Here is a 21,889-nt window from a genome sequence, read left to right on the forward strand (position 1 = left end):
AAGCGGCGCTCGGTGCGCTCTCTACGAAGTAGGCCCCCTCCCACCCGCGCATTACCCTTCACCTATGTAATAAGGGACTCAAGAAGCACAAAATAATTATTATTATCAGCGTCTCTCATAACATAGCAATAAAAATATTATTAAATTTCTCGGGGCTTGTAATTAATATTCACGATGACATCATTCTACCAGCGAAATATTGGAAACGCAATAACTAAACAAAAAGTTCACTGTTATTAAATAATGCCTTCTCGCCCGTCTATCGACGACGCTTAAGGGAGCGTGATTTTGCTCGCCGTGTTCATGAATGGACTACGTTGTATTTTCGTTAATTCGTATCGCTGAGAAGCCAAAAAACGATGACTCGTGGGGCAGGCGGGCACAATGCGTCGTCAAATCCAGTGTGCGCTGGCGTATTTGATTGCGTTGTATTTTCGATGACTTACGCGCCACTTGCGAAATTTTGCGCGAGAGCCCCACTTGCTGCGTTAAGTGGGTTTTACGCCTTATAGCGAGACAGGGAGAAGACGTCTTAAACGGGGTAGGGCGAAAGAGAAAATATACGCAAACGCAAACTCTAATTTGAAAAATAAATTGACACGAACGTTTTTTAAGCGGTCGCGAAAGAGAACAAATGATAGGATACTCTCATAATACCTATATTGACAGATTACTGAGAATGTCAACAGGTGGAACTGTCATCATGTATCTTTTTATAGTGTGGAATAAGTAGGTAGGTACCTACTACATATTTTAAAATGCATTTACCAATGCATTTTTTTAAATACTTTCAGCCATTTAATTTTTTCATTTTTAGTTAATTCTTTTTGTATGAAAAGTTATTTCGATACCATTATTGGTTGTTAGAGGGTCCTAGCAACTAAATTATTAAATAATATACACGTGCGTTACGATGGAAATCAATATGGAATGACATTTCATTATTCAGCATTTCTATCAAGTACAATTTTTTGATCGTTCAAGCTAGTCAAGTCAAGTTTATATGATTCAACAGAAAATTTAAAAACGTTGTAAGTATATAAAAAGTTATTTTTACCTTGTAATTATTTTTCCAATAATTTTCAAGCTAAGTGAGTTTTTTTTTAATAATACCTATGATATTGCCTACTTGTAGAGATTTTAATGTTATATCTACAGGCTGACATTACTAAGTTAATTCATGCCAGGAGTGGAGTTAACAACTTTTGAAACCATATGATTCACTATGTACCTAAGTAGTAAGTACAGCTGTTATTATTATTATTGTGTCCGAGATTGTGACAATGACATGTTATAAAAAAGCACATGAGTAGGTATTACTAAATACTATTATCTTCCATCAACCACGAGTCCTATGACTAAGGTCATACGCACCATTGTTCATGACGACAAAGGAGCATATAATAGGACAACAAAATAATTCAGAACTATGCATCGTACACTTCATGGGAGATGTATCATATGCCCGGTATCTTTGAAAATGACACCCCATTGTACATAAACCGTTAAGAGTTCAACGAATCTGTCCTATTGGTGCTCACAACCTAGGTTCCATTAATGTAAGACTAATTCAAAAACTAAGAAACGCGCAACGTGTCATACAGACGTGCATGTTGGGCATAGCGTGGGAAGACCACAAAATAAATCAGTGGATAAGGAAGCAGATAAGAGGACGCATTGTAATAGAGATTGCCAAGCTGATGAAATGGTAATAAGCCTGGCGTGTGGACAACATATAAATGCAGTCATATGGTGGTACCCGAGGCCGCAAGTTCGTAGCAGCGAAGAACTAGGGACCGAGAAGAGTGTAAGGAATTAGGTGACGCCTTCATTTAGCAGTAGATGACGACGACAACGACGACATAATTAGCCAATTTCTTTTATTGTGTTAACTGTCAATACATGATGGAACTGCATTGTATTATTGATTTATATTAATAAAACCAGAGGAGTCCAATCTCTGAATAAAACGTAATTTTTTTGTACTTATTCCATTTTTTTATTTAATAAATTTGGACCGGTTTCGTCCCCCTCAAAGGACATTTTCAACTGAAGTAGTTAAACTGAAACCGGTCCAAATTTATTAAATAAAAAAGTGGAATAAGTACAAAAAAAAAAGCGTTTTATATAAATCAATAATATAATAAGAGCCCCACTTCGATGCTACCAGTATGTACGGTATTAGATGCTAAATACACTCATACGATAAAAACTCAAGTGAAGCTTTCCAATTAACGCAAACATTAATAATATATAAATTTGATAAATGATAAAATATGCAGTACTTAATGTATGCAGTGTTAAAATTATTTAATCTGACTATCTATTTTAATTATTTTTTACAATATTTATCAATTAAAATTTACAATCATCGAATTGCAATCTATGTATGCGCACTATAAAATACAAAATTTATTGAATTAAATATTATTTATTATTAATTAATAAGTATATTATATAGGTACCTGCATGCACATATTACTAAAGTACATGTCTAGACATTAAGTGGTGTTGAATTTCAAAACGCCCTAAGTCAGGGATGGCAAACCTTTTTACGTACGCGTGCCAAAATTCCCTAAATATTTTTTTTTGACTGTCTGACGTGCCGAGCAGTTTTTCGAGTAGATCGAGCAGGAAAAAAATGAAAAAATAGTTAAAAGAATTCTATTAAAAAAGTTCAAAATTATAAGCAATTGAGTTCTTAAGTATTATTACTATAATACCTACTTAGTGTTGTGCTTTACGAACAAATTGACGCCAAAATTTCAGGATCAGATGAGGCATCCTCTCGCTACAGTGGTCTCAAACATTATAAAATGATTGTAGATCGATTAAAATCAGAGATTCGCGACACGACTTACCCCGCCGCCTGATGAGGTCAGTGCTATAATATTATTATGTGTAACGCATAAAATATAAGGACCCATCTACGCAATTTAAATTAATTATAATGCTTATTCTTCAATAGTATCAACTGCCTGTTATTTTTATACAATGCGATCTGTCATTTATGCATGAATTTCGTCGTTTCCATGTGCGCATCGATTGATAAATATTACTGGTAAAAATATTATTAAAAACCGAAAAAATACGCATTTTTAATATTATTTAATATATATTTAGGCATTTGTAAAACTATTTGTAAAAAAATTATATTTTAAATTATACCAGCTATACTTATCTACTTTTTTCTCTTCAATACAAAACATTCGCATGCCATGCAAAATCGTCTCAGGTTCGCTACCCCTGCCTTACGTATTGTTATCTACGAATGAGTCATGCCATGCGCCGGTCTGATGTGTATATTATTGACGATATTGCACAAATAAGTGCACCGCAAGGCAGTCAGTATTTTTATGCCAACGGTTTTCATAGGTCTTAATTTCACGTCGCCATTGTTATGCAAAAATAATTGGTATGAAGGAGCCTGTTTTTTGAAATGCTTATCGAATTGCGTTATAATAATGTTATTTTATGCTTATAGGCTATCGGTTTTAGTATATTAAATTAAGGTAGGTATTAATTAATTCCTTAATTACTAACCGACGTAGCGGATTACTCCATTACCACTATCATGCGATAAGCATTTCGTGTAACAACTACTAGTTAAAATTGTCGTAATTAACTAAGATGCCCGTAGTTTAATTGGAAAAACATACTGGCGCTAATCCAGCAGATACAGGTTCAAGACCCATCGGGTGTCATATTTTTTTCTACAAAATGATTTTTTCTAGTGTCTATACTGTATATTAGTGTATGTGCATGAGATGTTTTCAAATTATGTATATTCAGTACCTAGGTATATAGAATGTAACTGTTGAATAAAAGAAATAGTTTATTAAAGATACTAGTTAAAAAAAATTGCGCCGCAGGCAACATTTTTTCATCATAAAGTTGATTTTATGGAATTTCAGAACATATTATATTTTTTAATATTATTAAACATGTTTTTTGGACCTTTACCACCCCGTGAATCCTGCCGCCCGGGTGTTTCGCACCCCTAACACCCCCACTTGATATGCTACCGGCTGCAAGCTAGGTTTTCATCACTGGGAATCAAACCGCGGAGTACCTGTACGCGGATTAAGTGCGGGAGTGACGACGTGGTAAAGTGCTCAATTCAATTACATCTCTTTAATAAAAGACCCTTTCAAAAGAACGCGGACTAACAATGTTGCCTATTTGTCAGCTACCATGTCATTTTGTGCGTACACATTCAATAAATCGTTTACACTTCACACACACTTGAGTAGACACCATGTGTGCATGACTTGCGTGACATCAATTAACTAGGTGACAGGAGTTACCATGGCAATGCACTTGAACCCTACAAACGGAACTGTTGTTACATGATATTCATGTCTATTCTGAAAATATTGCTTATTTATTATACAATATAAACAAACATGCCGGAAATAGTCGAAATGAGCAAACAGTCTTTTTAATGATGATTTTTTTCCAGCAGGTGCATATTTTTTCGTACAGATTAGAACTGCTGGACTGTGTCGGTCATGTCGTCATGTGACAGTAATGCCACTTCACACGAGACACCAGTGTCCAGACACAGGTGTCTTGAGAGGTTGCATTATAACATAGTTATTGCTCTCCTAATGTGCATTACTAATGGCAGGTGAGTGCACCTTGGGAGAACAAACAACGGATGCCCCCCGATTTCTAAGATAATTATCAGAGAGACACAAATCAATACTACCAAGAATGGCAGAGATTCCATTTACGCCGCGTATAAGTTGAAAAAATATGTTAGTAGCTAAATAAAGATCCCTTCTAAACTTTAAGGTATAGTAATTATGTAAGCATATCTAGGAGAAAGTCAGTCGGTTAGAGCCACGCATAATATCCATACATAAAGCACTTATTTTTATGTCATGTCGTGAACGTTTTGAATTTATACTTTGTCATGTTCATTATATTTAAAATAAATAAATTTGATTTTAAATCCAGTTCTATACAAGAATCTTTTTCTTGGTAGCGTCTTCTATAGAAGGTTGGCTGTAAAGTTGCAGAACATCTCGCTATCCTGGACCAGTCGTGTCAAATCACTAACGCCTTTGTCATTGAGTCACTTACGGATGCTGCATTACCGAGGTGCTGCGTCTCTGATGCGCTCTACATAATATCCTTACCTTCATCATAAGTTAGAATAAATAATGGTACTTATCACAAAATACCGACTAAAAACAAGCTAAAAATATTATGCCTGGCGCCTCCATGCACGGTAGAAACGTGCAAAATTCATAGATCTCGGAGTTGAATTCCATATCTGGTAAAATTACATGATGTTTTTCAACACGTGTTTGGAGTCAAAGCATGGACATAATAGGTTAGCACCTGTTTCTCCACATCGTACCGTAGCCAATAACAAAAAAAAGCAAATTAACCATTAAATTAAATGTGTTAAAACACGACGAAAATTGCAAGGTAAACGTACCAATAAAACATATTAATTTCGATTGATAGGTATTGATATAATATATAATTCTTTTTAGGATTACTTAGTAAAGTGTTTTATTCTACATCGTGAAAAGATTTACTTAAATTAATATTACGATAACTTGTATTTGTGTATCTACATAATATTATAAGCAATATTCATTGCTCTGACAAAAAAAAATCATTTCACTTTTTTCAAATGTTCTATATTTAAAAATTGTCTTTATTTTTTCAAGTTAGTTTACCTTAGAATCGAAATACCTCTTGGCACATCACGGTGCTCTAATACTTAATGATATTTCGCGACTAATTTCGGTATCACATTTCTTTCCTTAGTGGAATTGACGATATAATTAGCTCTATGGCAATTCAGCAGAGCTTGCCAAATTCTTTTTAGTCGGTTATGTAAACGCGCGTTCCAGTAAAGTAAATAAAAATATGTTCAAAGCAAGTACGGTAGGTACCTAAACATAATCAAATCATTGCCGGGGGGCACAATATACATCACCTCCTCTGCCACTCGAAACAGTTACCATGCGTATTTTAATTATATAATAATTTCGTTCGCGATAAATGATAACGCCCCCTTTATCAGCTTCCATAATATAATTAATACGTGATAAGGCCAAACGATTGACAAAAAATTTCGAATTTATAAAAAAAAAAATATGTTTCGGGGCAAGATGATTGTAATCCGAAGACGGTTTACATCATAAAGCTGAAGGTTATTTTTTAGTGTTTCAACATGCTGTACAGATTAAAATGTCATGTGCTTACAATATTACAAATATCTCCTTAAGACGGTGCTTCTCAACCGGGGGCACAAGGTTTATGGAAGTGTTTCGTAGGATTCCATTTGAATCAGCCAAAATTTTTGTAAAAGACATAATTTCCTGTGCGACAGTAAGTACCAGTTTTTCTCTCCTAGTTTCGCACTTTTTGTCTAGGTAAATAAATGTCATATGTTGAAAATTCACTGCATGTATAGAGTGTATTTATTACTTACGTCAATTTAACAATCTCAAAAAACAGTATTTCATACATACATGACACAGAACGTCAAAATAAGTCACCAAATGTGACGATTGTAAATATATGAGTGACGAAGGGTGACTTTTGGAAAGAGGTAGGCCGTGGAGATCAGAGAAAAATAGCACAGTTGTCAGGTATACTTACGGGAAATAAGACGACAATACGATATTACTACTGATGAATAGGTAAAGACTAATAAATGTAAGTCACACTAAATCATTTAATTTCAATAGCTCATTGACGATACATAATTGAGCGATGAATATAATATATGTATTTTCTTATACACGTAATAGGTATACGCCCAAAAATATATCATCGGTAAATCGGTGAACAGCTCAAAATGACAAACATCTTAACAATAAAACAATATAGTTATGCTAGTCTATGACTGAATTAATTGATAAATAATAATCACGAGACAAAAATAGTAACTATTTATTTTTTTAAATATATATCTTGAAATGACGTGATTGAAGCCATAGATTTTTTTTTAATTATCCTATTATTAATTATTATTTGAATAAAGCGACAGACATCGCACGAAATATATGCGGAGATTTTAGGCTTTGCCTTTTAAGCTTATAGATTCGTATGAAAAAAGCCAGACTACCCCGATGTCACGTGACACGCAGTTCATACAAAACGCACTCCAAAATCATCTCGAAATAATCGATATTTCAATACTCGATAAAGAACACGTGGCGCTCGCCACTGAAATATAGTCGATATATATAATATTTCAATGTGCAAACGTACAGAATATTAATGTGTATACTTAGTTCGTATATTATATCTACAGTCTGAAAAAGCGATGGATACATAATTGGAATTCAAGTGTTCCGCGAAAAAAAATATAATGCGTCGTGAAAGAATTAATTAACAACTTCCCGGAGCCTAGACACGATTCCCGTATTTTACTATTCATAATTGAATCTCTTATGCAGGCGTCGATGAGGAAGGAGTGAAATTTAAATATTGTTGCCAAATTAAATTGTCAAGTTGAATGACCAGCCCCTTAACCGTTTTCTTGGATTCGCTAGTGTAGAAACTGCATTATACTTATTCTATAAGATAGAATATACTTTATTAGTTTTAAACACAACCAAACGGTGGAAAGTTTGACGTCTTACATAATTGATCGTCGATCTTGAGAAGTTCTACAATCGTTACTGCGATGCATGTAACTTGTATATATGAAAGCTTGCGGAACTGCCAAAGGGAATAACTTAACTGATCCTCGACCAGCCGCCATTCTTAGCATAATTTTAGCCCAGATGCTCGTATCCACATCTTATAACTACATCACTACTTACGTATGCTGTCAGTATATTATTGGACATGGTCCAAAATCACCGTTTTGATTGTGTAGGAAAGCGCTCAGTTACGTCTCGTAGGTATAATAGTATTAGACTGACGAATTCAATGACCGACGCTATCAATTTTGATCTTCTCTAATAATTTCATCGTTGATCTAATAAGACACCAATGCAGTCCTCGAAATGGAAAAATTTACGAACCGGAGCGCTCGACAGTTTTCTGAAGATTTTTACATAGTAAAGTTATCAAAGTTTATGTGTTTTTTTTCATAAAAACAAGTGTGTTAGATTTTATATAATATGGTCTATCCAGTTCAGACGGTCAAATTATTTATTTCACGACACGGAGCGATAATTTTACCGATCTTACGAACAGGAACGGCGCTCCGGTGCGTTCCGGTCCATTTCGAGCCCTGCACCAATGGTGAAGGGTGGAGGTAGGCTGTTAAGATCCGACATAAATAGTGCACTCCAAACTTTGTCAGTAAAATGCATTTGTATAAATTGAACTAAGACTGCAATGTGTAGATAGTTTTTGTTAGTTTTTAAAATTCAATTAAACCTTGCCTAATCCAAGTCATAGTATATAATATATAGTAGTGAAAAAATATTCGTTTATCTATAATATATCTAAAATTATGTCATTAAACCATACATAATTTTAGATATTTTACAGATAAAAGAATATTTTTTATATTTTATGGTTTGGTTGAGGCAGGGCTTAATGAATTTTAACAAACTAACCAACACCATCTGTAATAATATGTAGGTATTCATAATTCAACGACAACAAATAAATTCTAATGGATTTAAGTTTTGTACTATTTCATTTGAGTCGTTTTTTGCGACCCGGCCTTTCGCCTTTCGGCATCTTCAAAACAAGTATGACTGAAAAAGTGTACACAATTTTTGTCTTATCGCCTATAACAAACCTCAACTATTATGGCTTGGCTAGGCAGGTTTTAATTAAATTTTAAAAACTAACTAGCATTATCTGCAAATCGCATTTTTAATTCAAAGAAAACAAATACGTATGACTAAGAAAGTTTAGTGTGCACTATTTATGTCAAATCTTAATAGCCTACCTCCACCCCTCGCCACTGGTAGATGGTGTTAACCGTCACTAATTATACGTAGAAATACATTCTGTTATTAATACAATACTACGGTAATCTATAGTCTATGGGTAATCTGTACTGAACGGGTTTCTTGGCGTTTTGAAGTGTTAAACAGTATTTCAATAGTAACAGTAGGAAAATATAAATTAATTTGGGTTTATTTCTTGTTTACTCTTTAATTTGACTTCCTGGAATCGGTAGGCACTGCTAATATAGGGGGTTTTAATGATATTTGATAGAAAGTCGAAGGAAAATAATAAAAAACCAGATAACCTACAGTCAACATTTGTCAGTTAATAATCAGGTTGCTGACCACACCCTCGTTTTAAGCAAGGTTGATAACACAGAACAGATCTGAGTTCCCTGGTTGATAAGATACTAATTAATATTATTTTCCATGCAAACCTACCTGTTAACTTATAGATAAAAACGGCGCTATCAATGATTACTGTAATCGCAATGTGACCCGAGCGAAAGTAAAATTTAAATAAATGGCCAGAAAACAGGTATCAAAGACATCTTGAAGCGCGTAACAAATTGCGTTAATTTTGGCAATCGGATTTTATGGTTCAAATTGAAATTTACCTATATTACGTTAATTTATTAGTAGCCGATATCAGGGACTCACCAAATTTTAGTTATAACGTACTTGCACTTGCTAATAATTTAATAATCAATGTCATTTTATTCAAGAATTATACTCTAAAATAAAAATTTACCTATTTAAGATAACCAACAGTACTTTAGGCATGCATCATCCGATCACAGCACAATCTAAATCGCGATAATGGATTATTAAACTGACTCGATCGCCTTAGAATCAGTGTATCCTACGTATAGTAACCTAATTAATAAGTACAGATTCTGTATCTAAAATATCACATCTTTCAAAACCAATAAAATTCACCTTTGCAACCTTGAGTTATGGAAACCTGAAATTCCTGAAACCAAAAAGCCGAAAGTCCATAGAAATCAAGCGGCTGAAAAATCCTTAATTGAGTTTTCCCGAATTGGACATACGATAAATCGGCTATCAAATACAGATTCTATCAAATACTAACTACTTAACTGTGTTTTAGAATTTTTATGTGTTTATCAAATGTGCAGTAGTTTAAAAAAAATTAAGGTAGGTACGTCATTTCGAAAGACCTCAGAAAATATAATAATACAATTGAAAACATACTTAATGGGGGGACATGCTCAGCGTATGTCAAAATGGAGCTTTTATGCTATTTTCAAAGCATGATCCTGGACATTCCTCAAACGTTGTAGATAATCTGTTTACATAATTTTGAATCCTTATTATCCTTTATATTTATTTTAAACATTTGATGACTGCATAAAGTATTTTTATTACATAACATAGTATTCTTGCCCTATTTTTTTAGAATATAGTCATATTTCAGTACGTCCATGTGAAGTGGTGTTAAGATTTTTTATATTTATTAATTTTTAAAAGCATTTATAAAACTATTAGTAAAATTTATGTCGACATTATTATGGTGAAATATTTACAATAAAAAATTATATTGATAATCTCTGTGATTCCAAATTTGACAAGAATTAGGCATTTTATTATTCAAAAAATGGGCAAGATTTACACCTTAAAGTTCCTTAAGTTTTCGTACATAGTAATCATAGTAAACTATTTTCATATCTCATCTTCTGATCCACTTAGAAATGAGATCGCTGATAGGTAGGTGCATACTTAAATTAATGCAATTTACCTGGACTATTTACACGAGACGTATTACTCCGCGTGAGTTTTGGCATATGCCTCATCTACGCATACCTATTTCAAAGGTAAAGCCCTAACTATAACTAAAATTCTGTGAATTTTATTGTAAAATTACAAAAACATGACAACGAAAAACTCGCACACGAAAAAGAAAGCATCTTATGAAAACAACGACACGAAAGTGCGATTACTTTGGATTTAGTAGACCACAGAACATATTAATAAGATAGAAATATGAAAGCTATTCGCCATGGAGCAACGTTTCGAAGCCGGGATCGGTTAATTAATTTATGACGATCAGGCCATAAAGCCCAAGAAACACAACCAATATTGAATGCGTGTTTCGTTTACGTGATGAACTGCAATGCATACTTATGATACAGACGTATCACCACAACTACATTTTGAAGCACGGTTTGAATGTGTGAGTATCCTACGAAAATGAACCACACATTATAGACGTGCAATAATGTATTCAAATACACTAATATTGAGTGAGCGTCAGTGCATAAGCCGAGAGCAGTTGTCAAAATGAAGGAAAAGCTTAGAATGACGTATTCTTGACACGTCTTTAAGTTTATCCCATATTCTTCCACACTCGAGATCGGTTGCCTGTTACTCCACACCCGTTAGGTTTTTCAGTTCCCATTAATTCCGTGTTCCCTGCATATCACGTGATAATTGAAAATGTCATATTCTTTAAACCTTGTCACAAACTCGCTCAGAAGGCAACTCAAATCAAATTATTTTTGCGTTCGCTGTAGACGAAAAATAATGATTTAAGTCGTAATGACATGATATAAATATATCTTACATAATTTATATGCTTATTTCATCTTTAAATAGCCAATTGGAATAACGATACAATCAAGAATGGGCAACTGTACTTATTGATTTTTACGCAACGCTTAAATGGGTGAGTACATCGTAGCAGCAATTTTCAGACTAATGACATCGTATAAACGTAGCGGCTTGACGTAGGCCGTAGCATTATATCCTACCGGCCTACGAAGCGTAGCAGTATGTACTCGTAAGACAATCTTTAACAATACAATTACTGCGTTACATTGAAATTGCCATTAAGGTGGGGACAAAATGTAGTTTACTTTATGTACACTATTGAGCAGTGGCGGGTTTAGAGAATTCACAGCCCGATGCACCAACTGATTTGAAGGCTCCCCGCAATTGAAACGCAAAATAAAAACTTATAAAAGAAATTTCAAATACCGACGTACCTAGTAAAAATAACAATTTATCTATTCCCAATCCTGACAAGGCTCGAAATGATCGGAGCGCACCGTAGCGCCGTTCCGGTTCATGAAATACCCAAAATTATCGGTCTCGTAAAAAAAATAATTTGACCGTCTGAGTTAGATGGGCCATAATATAACAAAAAATTTAACTTAATTTTTATAAAATATAAACAACATTAGAAAACTGTTAATATTATGTTACTGTTAAAATTATTGAGCGCTCCGGTTCGTAAAATTTTCAATTTCGAACGCTGCCTATCCAATATTATTGAAGATAACTGTGATGACATCATAATATTAGTGATCTTTCTACGTATCTGCTTGTTTGGATGTGCTATAGTCCGTTTGATGTTAAAGTGGGGCCACACCGGCAACAAGTCGCGCGACAACTCGTTAAATTTTACGATAATTATCATAATTGCTTAAGAAATTTTACGATAATTATCATGCTTATCGTAAAATTTAACGAGTTGTCGCGCGACTTGTTTTCGGTGTGGCCGCACTTTTAGTTGCAGGGATTTTCCTATGCTTTATAGTTTAATATACTAAATTTGTGATTTAATAATTGTGTGACTGCTTTGTACTGTTTCGAGGCCCCCGTTTTAATCATCTGGTGAATCGATTGCGTCATCTGCATCAGAGAAAATCGCCACCGATAGTAGGAAACTATTGACGTTGGCGTGGAAGGCGGTTTACTAAAAACTGCAATGCGATGCTGTTGAATAACATACGTACATGACGTGATACCAAAAATATTACTTTCATGAAATTATTGTAATAATATTACGAACATTGTCTACTAACTTATATATTAATAATAACAACACGTCAGCAGGATTGATCAGACATGAACGCGAATTTACACCATTATTGTAATGTAAATATAATTGTTTTTCAACCGCATTCATTTGTTTCGGAAATGCCTAGAGCAGACTAAGATAGTTACATATTATTATGCACGTGAACAAATGAATTCTGTTTAATGAAAACTGTTTACGAATATTTAAGTAAAATGCTTTTTTCTTATCTCATTGTTCACATACAATGTTCTTGGTCTGGATGACTCAGATGCCTATGGGCATGGCCTTATACGAGGATCCTTTTATTATTCAGATTATTCATTATTGAATTAATGATTTTCAGTGCTTTACATTTTTACAACACCTTACTGCACTACTTGCAAGAGCATATCGTGCTCCATCCCCATGACCAGATCAAATGCAAACAAAATAGTAGGGTAGATTCCATTATATCGTATGGGGGTTGAAGGAACTGACATAGCAAAAGATCTGGCGAAAACCGCTGGCCAATCAGGGACGCCATCAGTGGATTCTAAAATGTTTAGACAAGAATGAGTCCACAAAGAAAATATGCCAAAAAATGTGGATAGATTTTTACCACAGAGCATCTTTAGACAAGAGGAAATCCATTATATCTTTTCCATACCTGATGCCATGGTTTGCCGGATTGCATTTGAACAGAGATGAGTTAAAGGTGATATTGAAACTAAAATCAGACCACGCATTAAGTAACAGATTTGATTGCTCGTGGGGATAAGTGATTCATAGCTCTTGAAGATATTTTTTAGACATAGCGGACAGCGGTAAAGTGCCCCAAATTTCAGCGACACAACTAATGTCCTGGCATTGGAAAGACAGCACTTATTTTTTATTTAACAGAATTAGAGAGAGATGGGTCTTCACTCAGTAGAAAAGAGGCAATACGACAGAAGGTTCCAGTCAAAATCTCGGTAAAATTATATAAAATATTAATAATAGTACCTATGCAGCACTCGAAATGGAAAATTTTACGAACCGGAGCGCTCGATAATTTTACGAAAATATTTACATTAGGTATATAAGTATATATACATAAGTACATAGTTTTCTAATTTTATGTGTATTTAAAAAAAATAAGTGTGTTAGATTCTTTGTTATATGGCTTACCACCTCAGACGGTCAATTTTTTTTTTGTCCACAAGACGGAGCGATAATTTTGGGAATTTTATGAAATGGCACGGCGCTCCGGTCCATTTCGAGCTCTGTACATATGTATCTATCGTAGAAAAAATAACGTGGTTAATTATATGCAAGTAGGAGGTAGGTGTAATTTTATGATATGGCAAGCTATCAAATATTTTGACAAGCCTGTAAGTACCTAAACATCCGATTTCCAAAAAAACTATTGAGAATTGTTATTTTTGACAATGGTTGAAAATAAAATTTAACCTACAAGCTGAAAGTTCAATGTGCAGATAAAAAAAAATTAACAATAATATTATGTTGCTATTCAAATGATATCGAAGTACCTTCTTGATAATGGTGTATCCGAGGAAAAATGATAAATAAAAATTGAATATGTCACAATTTTTATGATAAAACACTGTCCAGTTTAAAACGGAACGAATGGTCATCTTAAAGTGCCCGACGCACATTCGCGAGCTGAATCCTGATAAAGTCAATAATTAGTATGGAATGGCTCGTGTAATAATTCAGGTTTTGTATGAATTTTGTCTTGGCTGAAGCTAGGTAGGTTAGGCATGGGCCCCACATCGTGAAGCGGCCCCCCAGGCTAGAATCTTTGGACCCCCCTACCTATCGCTAAGGAAAAATGCAGCGTGACGCTTTACAGTAGCGTTTTCCAAATGGTGTACGCAGTAAAATTAATGTGTATGTTTTATTGTATATCTTAATATATCCATTTGAATTATGGAGATATCGAGTATGAATACACAATTAAAAATTGTATCAACAACTACACAACTTTAAATAATATTACTGAAGTAAAATAGCGCCGCAGGCGACTTTTTTTACTGATAAAGCTAATTTGTAATGTGTGTGTATGTCACTTATATGGTCGACTCGCCTCTCCGGGCCCCTCTTGGGGGCCATGAGGTTAGGTATCATATCAAGTGATAAATTATAATTTTATTTCTAACGTTGGAGCAAAAATGTTTACTAATGAAATTAGTACTTAATTGGAACAGAGAGAGATTAATTATCAGCCACGATTCAATTGTTTGCAAAAAATATTCAAAAATTTACAATTTATCATTTAAATTCACCGGCGTGTCAAAATTAAAACTACAAAAAAGATAACTCTGTTCTTAAAATGTACCTATGCCGTGTCAGAAAAACTAACACGTCAAGAAAAACAGATTTTCCTATAAAAAAGAATACAGTCGAACTTGGATATTACGAGGAAGATGGGACCGACTGAATTTGCTCGTTATAAGTGTTACTCGTTATAACAGAGAATAGGTATTTCTAAATGAGCGGTCACATAACACAAAAGTCACAATTCAAACAAAAATACACAATTAGAATTTTTCCCCGAAACAAGCATGGCATTCATAAACTACAAAAGAAGTTGTTTATTGTAATGAACGCTGGTAGGTACTCGTACCTACCGACTTCACAAACCTTGGATTTTTTACATGGAATTTCAACCATATGCATGGATACTTTTTTTATATTGTCGGCGAAACAACCAATTAGGTAGGTACTTAGACACTAGTGTCATAAACGTAATGCGACCCCGGCGGCATCCTGTTCAGTCGGATTTTATTGATTAGGGTGGAATTTTTTTTAAACAATCGACACATTAACAGTTTAAAGTAAAATTTTGACGATATTTCAGCTCGGTATATCCGATAAGGAGCTCGTTATAAAAGTGAATAAATGTATGGAGAAAATCATAAACTAAAATGTCAACGTTTGTTTCCTCGTTACATCCGAGATCTCGTTATATCCGTGATCGTGATAACCGAGCTCGACTGTAATTTTGTGTTGAAAGAATCTAAAGTATATGTACAATTTTATTGGTGCAGAGGTGGCCATGAGCTTTTGTATTTTTTTTTTTTTTACGAAAACAGTTTATTCCATGTCCAGACAATTATAATAAATACCTTTGTCTGTCGGCGCATAGGTAGGATTTTCGATCCAATAATTTTTAATTGAAAATTTGAAATTTTCATACATTTTGATGCACCATTATCACAAACTAAGATTAGGTTGGGGTTGGTTAGATTTGGTTGGGGTAGGTTAGGTTAGGTTAGGTTTGGTCTAAAAAGAAAGTTGTAAAATCTCATGGCCACCTCTGCGGCACATTTACCAATAATTATTAGTCTAGAAAAAGCAAATTGTCCCGTTCCAACTAGATTCCCTTTACAATAATAGAACGAAATATTACGTGACATATCTGCAGAATGGCGACTATTTTTAAGATTTCCGGCAAATAAGAATCACATTTTAAAGTTTTGGCAATGAAAAAACGTTATGCGATAAACATGAAAAATCACACAGGCATTTGTAACACCTAAGCACATATTATTTACAAAGTCAAATCAGGTGATCGAAAGCCACAGCATGTTACACAATTTTATCTTACAGACTGCTTGGAAAATTTGGAGAAAAATTAACACGTAATAGTATTTTTGGGGGAATTTAAAATTAGCTATTGAAGACAATAAACCATGATAAATTGGCGAATATTAATTACCTAATTTTACGTAGTTTGCACGTCTAAATATTTAGGGAGCTATGAACATAATATACCTACGTCTACTGTTAAAATTAAAGACATGACGTCTCGGCATATAGGTATTTGCTACAAATATATTACATTAATAAAAGTTACTTACCGCCTTTGGTTGGGGTTCTGTGACTGGAATGTTGAGCTCTGTAACCCTGGATCATCTCATAATCTCCAGAATCGCGCCTCAAAGGGAACTGAATTTCGATAATGTGATCGCAAGGCTGCATGAGCATGAGGATGCCTTTCACTTTCTTTTTCTTATCCTCGACGCTCATTCTTCCCTTCATGTCTTGGACGAGTTTGTCTTCCACGACCTGGCAGGCCCTGTGGAAGAAGTACTCCACCATGTCGAAGAATTTGGGATTGGGGCTGGTGGGAACATCCTTGAGCCTGTCGGGGATCGTGTGGTCTGCGAAGCAGCGGCCGTTCAAAGTGTTGAGCGCGGAAGGCACGACTTTTAAAAAGCTCGACACGTCTTTTTGCGATGCGTGCTTCAGCGGCACGACTGACTTGGCGACGTTTCTTAAATGAAACATTTTAAATTTTCCCGTTCGGACACTTGCGAGTTACAAATTTACACTATTGTGACTAAAATATGTGTCACTTTTTTAAATACTAGGTGTCACCGGAGCAATTTTTGCAGCCGCCCGCAAAGCCCACTGCAATGCGCGGATTCTTAACGGAAACGGACAGCGGAACCTATTTCTATTTTTACTAGACAGCGCAAATATCGGCAAACGTCACGTCAAACTCAACCCAAAAAAGATTGCCATGTCTGACACTCTGAATCCCCTACATAAGTCTCTAGAATGAAAATATTTACTTATTATAATATAATAGGTAAATATTATTTTCTTGCGTAAAAATTAGATAATTGTTGAGTATAACCGTTTTTCATACTGTTTCTTTATTAATTTGTGCTGATACCTTTAATTACCTACATTGAACCATATAATAATATAATCTTATCAGATACTAAATTCGATATATTATATTTATTAGTTTCATATTCACAACTCAAAAAATAATTTTATTATTTTTATTTTGTATATTGTTATGAAATAAGCATCAAATTAATAGTAGGTAGGTAGGTATATTAATTAATTGTTCAACCGTGAGGTTCTGTGCTCTCGATAACATGCTCGATACCGAAACGTCAAACAATCGCAGCGCTCCATATTGAACTTTATAAGATTAATAACTTAATTCCCTTCCGAAATCTGTGCGTCGCGAATAATTCGCTGTCGACAGCGTTCCCGAAAATCGCACTCAAGACGCAAGGCGGTCGCGCAAGCGTGCTTTTTTCCGTAAGCAAATACAAGCTTGGCTTTCGTTTGTGGATTTTTGGTATATTATATAAATTATTGTCTATGCACCAAAGATATGGCAAACTTGAAACATCCATAAACAATATAACAATATTTATATTTTAGTTCTGACAGTTCTATAAATTGACAGTAAGCTGTTGACAATAAAGTTGATAACAAAACAATGAAAATAATAATACTTTCAATGAGGTACACGAGGTATGGAATGATTCTCAAACAACAATTTAAGATAATTGTGCCGCAGATGCCGACATGAGCTTTTATAATATTTTTTTTACGAAAACAGTTTATTCCATGTAGACAATTATAAAAAATACCTTTTTCTGTCGGCGCATAACCTTTTCGATCCAATAATTGTTAATTTAAAACTTTCATACATTTTGATGCATCATTATCACAAACTAAGATTATATTAGGTTATGTCTAAAAAGAAAGTTATAAAATCTCATGACGGCATCAGCGGCACAATTATCTGATTCTCAAACAACACTTTGAACCTTTATATTAATTATTCCTATTCTACGTCTCTTATCAGGAAACCTCGATATCGACAAGTACTGTGACGAAGATCTGCCTCTGTTATTCCATCAAACCATCAAGGAGACTTTCTACAGTATATGTTGGAAGGTTTTTCTTCTGTCAGCCAGTAATGATGGCTTCAATACGAAGTCGACACCTCACAACTCACATCAGCGGTCTACCGTTCGAAATGCTCATTGAAATATTTAGTTACCTGCCCCTTTCCTCTCTTATTCGCGTAGGACGAGTATGCAAATATTGGAATGAGCTTTCACGTAGTCACCATCTTTGGGATTGTCGACTAATCACTTATAATCAAGCAATCAACCTGCAAAGTTTTGTACAGGGTCTTCACAGCTATTTTCCATTAGTGAGACATCTTAGATTGTACTACGTCGACAGGACAAATGATACGAGCTGTATTTTAATCAGATGTCTTAATGTTAATAAATTATGTATATGTATGTGCAATTTAGATGACGAGATTATAGGGATTCTTCAAAGATATTGTTCTTTGAAAGAATTAACTATAAAAAACTCGTATGGATGTACTGAACTAGTTGGCAGTCAAGATATTGATTTCAGCTGTCATCCTCGCTTGGAGTCTTTGATGTTGTCAGATTTCGGTTTGAACGATAATAATTTTGGAGGACTTTTAAAATGTGAATATCTCACTCATTTCAATATCGAAAAAATTAAATCTATATCGCAACAAAACATCATAGAATTGTTAATCCGACAGAAGTATAAATTAATATCTGTTTCTTTATATGCTGGGATGTCATACGATGATAATGTATTGCGGTATATTTCAGAGTGCCAGCATATCACCCATCTTAAAATAGTCAGGTGTGAAAACTTCACAAACACCGGTTTGAAGTATTTAAGCAAATTGGATAATTTACAATTATTGAGTCTACGGAAAAATGGTGTATTTACAACTGGTGCCTTGAAACATTTATTTTTAAATGGGAATCGGGTTAAGCTAGTTAGACTAAACTTTTCGAAAATTAAAAATATAAACTTAGAGTTGATTGATTTGATCGCAACGCAATGCCCCGACATGAAAAATCTCGGCATCTATATGTGTCCATTGCTGGATGCTGAAGCTCGTGATGTGTTGGAAAATAAGTTTCCGAATACAGAAATCTTTTTTATGCATAGATTAGCATAGCATTCAATTGAAATATATCCTTATACCAGAGCTGGGCAACCTTTTCCCCATACACGTCGTATTGTAAAAAATCACAAGAGCCACATAGATATATTTTTTGACAGATTAAAACCTTGTAAACTTAAATATACATAGTATTGCGCTAACACAGTTTAAAAATGTGTATAGTTATTTAGCTAAATTGTGGCACATGCGACTTCTTTATTGTATGTGGGGCAAATTTATTAGAAAATATGACTTTCTTCTTACCTCATTGTGATGTTTTTTTGTTGATGAGGGTTGAGAACACTGAAGAGTACAAAATGTCCTCCGTGTGGCCGATCCCTGACTTGTACTATAATTGTAAATCAGTTTTGTAGTTATTATTATTACTGAATAAACAAGAAGTGAGTGATATTAGATTTTTATTTTATTTTTTAAACTCTTGTTACTATGTATATACTTAAATACCTAATACTTTTTCATGTTCTTTAGTCCTTCTCCGCTCTTCCACATGGTGCCTCCAAGAATTCCTGTCACTCTTGTGTTTTCCCAGGCTATCCAGCACCTATACACCCTGTAGATCAGTGATGGCGAACCTATGGCATGCGTACTACTAGTAGTGCTCGAGATAATTTTGGATGGCACACTAATGTTTTATTTTGAAAAGAAAAAATATACCTATAATAGATGATAGATCACATTGTATAAAAAATATTAGGTAAATTACTCTTCAAGAATAAGCATTACGTTTAATGTAAATATATAATTTCATAGCTCAGTCCTTAGGTTTTAAAGCAATTCTGGTGGAAACGACATGAGCACGGACAATAAAAATATTATATAAAATAATGGGGCGGCATTTTGTCTAGGGACGTCACTGGTAGTATATGAACCCCAGAGGTTTGGTATATGAACCCCAGTTTATATAAAGGTATATTTATACCCCAGAGGAATATGAACCCCAGTTTAAGTATATTTCGGTTTTCTAGTTCTGTTGGACAGTATAATAAAATAACAAAATTTGTTAATACATGATATAGGTAGCTATAATTTTTTACACACCGGCTTGACGCTAAATAGCATATATTTTGATAATGGTACTCGTATTTGATTGGATAATTTCTATGTGTAATGTTTTCGGTACATATATATATTTGAATATAGTAATAGAAACATTGTGCAGGCTATCAGTTTGACATGCCTTATTGTTACTATTGGTTACTGCAAACAAATTGGCATCAAGTTTTTATATTTAGCAATTCAATATTTGTAACACATTGACTGCTGACTAGATAATTACTTTTTAATTATATCGATTGGCCACCTAATCGTTACAAGACAGAAAAAGATTGTATTGAAACACATCGTTCTACTAGATATCGCTCAAGTTCCAACTGTCGCGTGAAAATTCAGAAGCTGCTGAAATTTTTTGATCCATGAACTTGTACAATAATACCTTTTCACACATGCATTTTCTTGTTATGGCCACCGCGATAATACGTACTGTCAGCAGTAAATCCATGCACGTGTAAATTCAATTAAATTTATTTATTTTACATATTGTGGACATTGCAAGGTATAATACCCCTTTTCACATGCATGGATTTACTGCTGACAGTAAATATTATCGTGGCCATAACAAGAGAATGTATGTGCAAACATGTATAATCCTGCAGTTGCAAGATTGCATGGATGAATAAAAAAAGCTCGGAAGCTTCTGAATTTTCATGCGACAGTTGGGGTTTTGACCTGTCAAGTAGTACCATAAAATGACAACATCACATCTCGCTTACTCTTGAAGGATGAGATTGGTGAGACAGTCAGCACTTTTATGTGTAAACAGTTATTGTCACGATAGTTTAAAATACGCACTATTACTGCCAGTAAATCCATGCATATGTACAGGCGCTATAAAGGTGTAAAGATTATACAAACTATTATTATCTTAAATGTGTAATAATTTATCTATTACATCTGTATGAAACACAATAAGAAATATTCAAATAACAAAAATAATAAATAGTATGAAAAATAACAGCAGGATTTAATTCTTTGAATTGAAAATGTTGGATTTTGCAAGTAGACACTTTACGTCTGGGATGCAGATATTCCATTTATATTTGATGAAACGTCAGCAAAACAATTAATTGGACTTACAGATTATTATATATTACGAAACTCGGAAGATCTACTTTAAAGGTTTGTCTCTTAATTATACATGCAATGGTGTGCAATTTAAAACCTACTCAAACAACCAGAGCAATCCATTTTGAATTTTTATGATGGTTTACAATAAGATTTATAAGACATTTGTTGATTTATCAATAATTACAGAACCACATTCAATTCATGTTCACCGATTATCCTATTTATTTCCTATATATATAGCCATTTTTATCATATTTATAGGATTCATTATAGCTCAACATGTGCAGCCGC

General features: G+C 34.1%; 2 protein-coding genes across 2 annotated transcripts in view; one reads left to right on the plus strand and one right to left on the minus strand.

The window, feature by feature from the left end:
• Window positions 1–17,138, minus strand: part of Gdh (glutamate dehydrogenase, mitochondrial) — a 64,677-nt gene extending 47,539 nt beyond the window's left edge. Inside the window, exon 1 of the mRNA XM_085945087.1 lies at window positions 16,554–17,138. Coding sequence (XP_085801213.1) covers window positions 16,554–16,983 — 430 coding nt within the window. The 5' untranslated portion in view covers window positions 16,984–17,138. The remainder of the gene's footprint in view (window positions 1–16,553) is intronic.
• A 740-nt stretch (window positions 17,139–17,878) lies between these two features.
• Window positions 17,879–19,864, plus strand: LOC147073094 (F-box/LRR-repeat protein 12-like). The gene is made up of 2 exons (XM_085945088.1): window positions 17,879–17,973; window positions 18,311–19,864. Exon 2 carries the CDS (start codon window positions 18,425–18,427, stop codon window positions 19,466–19,468), a length of 1,044 nt encoding a protein of 347 aa, XP_085801214.1. The 5' UTR covers window positions 17,879–17,973; window positions 18,311–18,424; the 3' UTR covers window positions 19,469–19,864.
• Window positions 19,865–21,889: the final 2,025 nt, after the last annotated feature.

This window comes from Rhyacophila brunnea, unplaced genomic scaffold, assembly GCF_057557595.1.
Source record: "Rhyacophila brunnea isolate RB1 unplaced genomic scaffold, BYU_Rbru_1.0 scaffold_18, whole genome shotgun sequence".
NCBI lineage: Eukaryota > Metazoa > Arthropoda > Insecta > Trichoptera > Rhyacophilidae > Rhyacophila > Rhyacophila brunnea.

What these genes read in the sequence shown, in the direction of transcription:
- LOC147073094 (XM_085945088.1), top strand. Translation starts at nt 18,425, where the DNA reads ATGATGGCTTCAATACGAAGTCGACACCTCACAACTCACATCAGCGGT.